The sequence below is a fragment of the Solanum pennellii genome, chromosome 12 (genome assembly GCF_001406875.1).
Source record: "Solanum pennellii chromosome 12, SPENNV200".
Taxonomy (NCBI): domain Eukaryota; kingdom Viridiplantae; phylum Streptophyta; class Magnoliopsida; order Solanales; family Solanaceae; genus Solanum; species Solanum pennellii.
Window position 1 is genome coordinate 69,456,262 of NC_028648.1, and position 7,999 is coordinate 69,464,260.

Below are 7,999 nucleotides of genomic sequence, written 5' to 3' on the forward strand. Positions count from 1 at the left end.
GAATCAAAGGGGGAGGGGGGGCATAGGACATCTGGATATATCACTAGACTTTCCAATACATCATCTAGACATCCATTTACATAGGTGAGATATGTATCAGAACAGGGGCGGACCCACATGGTGTCGGCCGGGTGCTCGAGCACCCATTAACTTCGTTACAAAATATATATATTTATTTAGAAATCGATAGGTATTTGTATCAAATTAACATAGAGCAACCAATGAATAAATCATATAGTTGGCCCAATGATTCTAGGATGGTTACTTAAGACTCTTTTAATGTTGTTGTAACAAGTTTCGAATCTCATTTGTTAACACATATTTTTTGTAGTTTCACTTCAGAGCACCCACAACCTTAAAATCCTAGATCCGCCACTGTATCAGAAAGGTTAGGGATGTATCCAAGAGGGGATATGGATGTATCAGCGAGAGAAGAGTGATGTATTCGAGATTGAAATTTTGAAAAAAAAAATCAAATGCTAGGAAATTTCAGAGATTATGGTAAAATATAAGATGTGTACTTAGGTACTTTTTGCTACACATAATACATTTGTCTACCTACTACATGAAACTGCAAGTTTCAGCATTCATTAGGAAAAAAAATACATTAAAAAATTTCTATTTACCATGTCCAATTCTCCACTTTCACGTTGTCTCCTTTCAGATACCAATTCATGTAACATCTCCTTGTGTTTACGACTAAGATGGTGAGGATCACTAATTGATTCATATGTAGGATCTAAACTTTTGTGGTTTGTAAATAGTGTAACAGTTAGCTTCGCCTTTAGAAGGTTTAATTCGGAAGCTAACATTACGAAAGATTGATATTTCTTCCCCTCACTTGTGAATTTTTCGGGTAGTTTTAAAGGTTCAACATCATTATTCAATTGAGAAAATATGTTAAGGTTTTGGTGCTATATTAGAAACCATCTCTTATTTCCCAAATTAAAACTATAATAATCTCATAAACCTTTTTTTTAAATTATTTCCAAACAACTTACGCAAAAATACAAATTATGGATAGAGTAGTCTCAATTAAAAGAAAAAAAAATAGTCAGAAGACAACATACCACCATTTGAGCACTATTCATTATCAAAACTGGTTTTAATATAAGGAACGTTTTTCGACAATTTTTCATTTCATATGAACAAATCATGTTGATTTTAAGATGGATATTAGAAAATCATTGTAGGAAACACAAAAAGTAAAGAAAACTTAAAGAATATTAGTTTACAAGTAATGTAATTTGAGGATTGAAATATCGAGGAGTATATATAGATAATTAAATATAGACGATGAAAGTAATTTTTAAGATAGATAAGGATGAAATTAATAAGATAAGATTGCTATATAACTTTAGCTCTTTTAGAGAAAAAAAAATTATGAAATTTGGATATTTGGTCAATACTTATTTATTAATTTTAGAGGTGGCTCTTTTAGAATTTTTTTTTTTTTACGATATTTGGATATTTGGTCATTACGTATTCACTATTTGCAGAAGGTAACTCTTTGTTCCTTTCGAAAAAGAATCAGAATATTTGAATATTTGGTCAGTACTTATTTATTATTTGTAGAAGTTGAATTCTTAGAGGAGACTCTTCTTCTTATACTAATTTGACTAAACTTATGTGAAATTAATTTTTCTGAGTCGAATAAAGTATGTGGTTACAAATATATAAAAGATAGTGAACATAAATTTTAAATCATATATTTGTATAAAAGAGAATCTTGGGCCTGCCTATGTGCCACCACCACAAACCAATATTCCCTTGTAAGTAATTTATTTCCAAAATTATCCTTTCGTTTCATGAAAAATTGTAACTTTCATAAAATTGTGACTTTTATGAAAGTTACAACTTCTACACAAAGTTGTGACCTTTTTATGAAAATTTGTGACTTTTACGAAGAGTTGCAACTTTTATGACGAGTTGCGACTTTTATGAAGAGTTGCAACTTTTATGAATAATTGTGACTTTTAGGAAAGATTCTGACTTGTCTAAAGAGTTGTGACCTTTCTAATAAGTCACAATAAACATTTATTTACACTACCTTTTGTTGTCTATAAACAGAGGGGTTTCCTCTCATTTTAAAATAATAAAAATTCTGAACTTTTCCTTATGGTGCACAATTAAACATTCCTGTACTTTGCTCCTGCTGAGTGGCTTTCTGACACCATTATTTTTGTATCAACACACTGGTCAACAGAATCGTTCTGTCCTGAGATGATCTATTCCTTTAAACCTCGGGTACTATAATGGAATAATTTTCTTAAGGGGACAATGTGCATTCAATGGGCTCAATATTTTTCTTTATGTCTCATTTTATTATTACAAATCCTAATATAGTTTTTACAGTCATTAATTTATGCTTATGTTATTAATTTTTATTTTTGAGTACATGTTTATAAATTTTGTTGTCTATGTATATGCTTTTGGTAATTATGTTGAAATAAAGATATGTTAATCAAGAATTATTAGTTTTATTGGTGTCATGGTGATTATTATTCTTTAACTTGTAAAATATATGACTTTAATCTTTATAGAGTTTTGAGTGGCTAAAAGATCAATGAGATGTCCAAGAAAGCACTTTGAGAGTTCAAAGTTATGACGCCCCACACTACCTTGGAGTTTTATTTATTGAACTTTCTATCTTATCAAAGCATTCAATCGATTAGTTACATCCAAAAAAAAATAAAGGAATGCAGTAGGATGGAAATTATTGTACCCAACCTTAATCAAATATTTGGGGTTCAAATATTGTGTTGGAGTGAATGAATTACCTCTCAAAGTAGGATGAATCTATATTAATCAAATATTAAAGAAATAACTATCTCCTTATAAACTCTAGGTTAAAAGTTTCAAAAAATAAAGTTTTCACTATATTGATCGAAACATAAACAACAAAATATGTCTTTTGGCTATCAAAGTAGTGTCATCGAATATGTATCGATTTTTAATAAGGGACCTGCCAAAACATCATTTAATCCAAAATTATTTGAGTGACATACATTATTTCATTCAACTCCAAGAAATGATTTTTATAATTTTAATTAAGTTATCAAATACTCAACTAATTATATAAGATGTATAATATTTAGATTTTGTATCTAGAGGTCTTGAATAGGAGAAAAACTCTTGCAATTGATGAATAAAATGTTTGTACCACTTTTTAAAAATATAAATATAGACAATAAAATAATTATATATCTTTTCTAAAGACTTTGGTGATGAACAACTACAGTAAAATGAAGAACTAATAATAAAATTCATAAACACTATCAGTTATTCTTTGAATAAAATATTCTAGACAATTTATGTAGGGTTGTACCCTCTCGAAAATAGTTATATTATCAAATGCTCACAAATAGATTATTCAAGTAGTTCACTCCGCAATTTACCTAGTTAAATAATATTTGTAATGAACTATTCCCGTCTTTATTGAAGAGCTAACACAATTTTGGGCCAAAAAACTTTTTGATAATAACTTGAAATTTCTCAAACTAGTCCATATTTTGATGAAATTTGAGTAAGTGATATCTAGGGAAATATCGTAACAAATGGGAGATATAACTATGAATTCGATCACATGAGTATATCGGTAAGACGTTAAAGAACTCGTATGATTTTATAGAATTGAGTTCGGGTGAGTAAAACTCCCAAAATTGACCTTAGTGTGAACAGGTATTTTACTGAGTGTTATGAGATGAAAGTGTATTGTGAAATGGGGTTTGAAATTGTTATATCAACTCACTGATTTAGTGGAAGCCGCCAGGGCTAAATTTATTCTGCTAGGGCGGGATGGGACCCGGTGTAGTATCTAAGTCGTGAGTTAGGTCGAAATTAAACCCCAAAATTGTTGTTTCTGCACCATTTGACTTTCAAAGATAAGGAACGACCCAAGGATATTTCCCGAAGGTTTTCCTCCTCTTCTAGCACCAAAGGTAAGAATTTTACTCCACAAATCCAATTTTTGATCCATATAACTTAGTTTCTTGGGGGATTTTTGTTGGGGAGGGTTTTAATATGGGAGTAATTGTGGAAAAATACAGAATCTGTTATCCAGGTAATTAGGTCGTGTTTATTGATCCTCGCGATGTATTGATTGTTTATAGACCAAGAACGAGTTAAAAATAATCAAAATAGGGAATAATCAAGTTTTTTAGGAGAGTTCAAGCTTCGTTCGAGGTAAGTTATGGCTATGATTTCATGTTTGTGTGATGTATTTTAGTAACTACTTCATTTTAATGCATGTATTCATGCGAATGTTGCATTATTGATCACACTAATCGTAAATTAATATGACTGAATAATTGTATGTCATGAATCAACACTTGATTGTATGATTATGAGAATGTACATTGTGATTGTGATTGTGGCTTGTTAGATGGATCAGTTGTTACGTTCCAACACACTAACTTGGATCAGGTCACATTTTAGCGCGCACATATATGGGATCGGGTGCCACATTTGGTATACTAACTTTGATCTGGTACCATTTACTCGTACACTAATAGTTTGGGTGTTGGTGATGCTTATCGTGACCGACGACACTAACGTACAATTTGAGTTTCTACGATGTTTGATAGTTTAGAAATCCAACCAAGGGTTGGGGTCATGTCTCAAGTGAGTGGTTTCGAGAAGATGTAGTCAATTAGAATTTTATTCTAATTATTCATAGCTAAAAACATTATAAATCAACTGGAGGGGGAGTGACACAAAAGTGGTAAATATCGATGGGGGGTTTTGTCACAAGTAAAGTAAAAACAATAAATATAAAGAAAATCAAATATTGGGTGAAGTTCTTGGGGTGTGACCGCAATGACATTTGTGATAAATCATTAGGTACATCCATTAGATAGGAAATTTTCAAGATAATAGTTACTAGCTTAAGCTTTATATGGAAATAAGTTCTCTCTCGAGCAACTTACCCCGTTTCAAATGTATTCCTCTTGGACACCCATTTGCCGCATGAAGGACAACCTACGCCTTACCCCACCCACTCTGTCGAGCTGAGTATTATGATATAGGACTAGGGCTCACCTTATGAGGCTGAACCTCATGTCGACCCACTCCTTAAGACATTAGCCGTGCGGTCTTGGTTTCACGACCTCCCACTCGCGCAAGTCGAAAACACATGGGTGGATTTTTATTTTCAACTACGAAACCATTAAGTTAAGCCACAACCACTAGGTGAAATCACCATTGAGGCACATCTAACCTATCAGCAAGCAAAACCCAACAATGATATCAATTCATAATTGCTAAATCACATCCCAAGAATGGGGTTTTAGCCACATTTCAAGCAATAAAAAATACACTTAAAATGATACAAAATCAAATGGGTATAGCAAATTAAAACTTCATTTAAGTAAATAAAGAATGGAGATTCATATCCGCAACCATCTTCGGAGCATAGCAGGATAGTTGGATGAGCTTCAACCAATACTTATGAACACTTAGGTTCTCCTTCTTAAGGGTAAGGAACTCGCAAATCTTGGACTCTTTCAGTTCTTTAGAAAATAAATGCCCTAATAAAACCTCCTCATAAAAGCTCAACTCGCAGGTGGTGTATCCTCATCTCTACCCACTTTCAATGGATCAAACCAAGTCCTATCAACATTCTTCAGTTGATATGTAGCTAGCTCAAAAGTGAAATAAAAGCAACACCAAGACCCAATTTTGACTTAATTGAAGGCAAATGTTCATAAGCAAAAAGTATTATCTTTTGAACAAGGGAGAGATGGTGTATTGAGATATCAAGGTAGATTGTGTGTACCAATGGTGGATGGAATCTAAGAAAGAATCATAAGGAAGCTCATAGATCAAGATATTCCATTCATCCGGGTTCCACAAAGATGTATCATGACTTGCGAGAGGTGTATTGGTAGAATAGTATGAAGAACGACATTGTCGAATTTGTTGCTAAGTGCCCAAATTGCAAACAAATTAAAGTAGAGCACCAAAAGTCCAGAGGTTTGTCAAAGGATATAGAACTTCCAAAATGGACGTGAAAGATGATTAATATGGATTTCATCACCAGTTTACCTAGATCTCGCAGGCAGCACGATTCTTTATGGGTGATTGTCTATAGAATGACAACATCAGCCCACACTTTGTCAGTAAAGACTACCCATTCGGCAGAAGATTATGCTTAATTGTATTTTCAAGTAGTAGTTAGACTTCATGAAGTTCCAGTCTCCATTATTTCAAAAAGAGATGCGTAATTTACTGCACAGATTTGGAAGTCATTCCAAAAGGCTTCTGTTCAAAGGTGAACTTAAGTACCACATTTCACCTTCAAATAGATGGGCAATCACACCACACTATTCACACCTTCGAGGATATGTTGAGGGTGTGCCTGATTGATTTAAAAGGGAATTGGAATGATCACCTACCTCTCATCGAGTTCACCTAAAACAATAGTTACCAGTCGAGCATTCAAATGGCTTTTTATGAGAGAAGATGCAAATCTCCTATTTGGTGGTTTAAAGTGGGTAAAGCAGGGTTGATAGGACCATATTTATTTTTTCAAGTTATGGAGAAGGTGAAGGTGAATCAAGAGAGGTTGAAAGTGGCACAGAGTCGTCAGGAATCCTACATTGATATTACGAGAAGAGAGTTAGAGTTTGAGGTTGATGATTAGGTGTATTTAAAAGTTTCACCATGAAGGGCGTTATGAGATTTTGTAATAAGGGCAAGCTTAGTCCCCGGTATATTGGATCTTATCGAATAGCCAAGAGGATTTGCAATGTAACTTATAAGTTGGAGCTACAACAAGAGTTAGCAGCGGTTCATCCAGCATTCCACGTCCCCATGTTGAAGAAATGCATGAGTGGTCTTTCATTGATCATACCAATTAAAGATATTGGGATCAAGGATATCTTATCTTATGAGGAGATTCCCGTTCAGATTATAGATCGCAAACTTTGCAAGTTGAGGATTAAGAAAGTAGCATCTGTCAAAGTCCTTTTGAGGAACCAATTTATTGAGGAAACTAGTTGGGAAGCTGAGGAGGATATGAAGAAGAGATATCCACATCTATTTGAATCTGGAGAAGTTCCAAATCAAAGTTCTAATCCTTTCTTAGTTTTTATCCATATATATTTGGATAAGTTCACCCACGCGCCAATCATTATCCAATTCAGCTAAAACTATTTGATTTTAAAGTAAATTCGTTGAGTTCTTGATGATATTAGTTTGAATTCCTATGGGTTGTGTTGTTAATGTTTTCTTGATGTTTTGATTCGTGTTTTCGAGTTTAATTTTGAGTTGAATCTATCATATATTGAGGTTATAAATGATTATAAGTGTTTTGGGGGAAAGAACTGATGGAGTTTAGAGGGTTTAGAGCTGGAAAATGAAGAAATTTTTTTATCGGGCAAAAATTGAGCAGTGCCTCCGCGTCGTGGACCTACTCCCATATTTGAGAAAAATTGTTTCGAATCGCGAAGCGGCAAAGGAACGTTCTACCTCAAAAGATATTTTCAAAGAAAAAATTGAAATGTTTCTCTGCATCACGGACCCACCCTCATACAATGATTTCTTTTATCCTTTTCATGTTTAGCTATGTAAAATCATATCTAAACATCATGAGATCTTTTCTATCACAATTCACAATCCTAGAATCCATAATAAAAAATTCAAGGAAAGTTAAGAGTCAAGTTAGAAGTTAAAAAGTAATTCCAGAGAAGTTCTTTAAAGTTATCAAAAAGTCTCTTCCAAATGCTTTAACTTTGTTTTTAAGACACAAAGTTCAAGTTTAGTAAAGATTAAAGAGTAATGTTTCGAAATTATGTGGGGACTATATATTGGAAAGGGTTTTAAATGTTTTCACATTTCAATAAAAAAGGAAACCTCGATTTCCAAATAGCTTTCGGGCTAATTTTCAGAATAGAGTAACGATTTCTAAATGAAGAAGGAGAGGAAACTATGATTTGCAAGATAGCTTTTGAGCTAAGATTTGCGCACTAATGTCAAATCATACAAAGAAGTATATTTT

General features: G+C 33.1%; 1 protein-coding gene and 1 pseudogene across 1 annotated transcript; one reads left to right on the plus strand and one right to left on the minus strand.

Annotated features, from left to right (window-relative positions):
* Positions 1-683, minus strand: part of LOC114075391 — a 26,908-nt pseudogene extending 26,225 nt beyond the window's left edge.
* A 5,980-nt stretch (positions 684-6,663) lies between these two features.
* Positions 6,664-7,149, plus strand: LOC114075370. The gene has a single exon (XM_027913827.1). The coding sequence runs from the start codon at positions 6,664-6,666 to the stop codon at positions 7,147-7,149; it is 486 nt and encodes a 161-aa protein (XP_027769628.1).
* Positions 7,150-7,999: the final 850 nt, after the last annotated feature.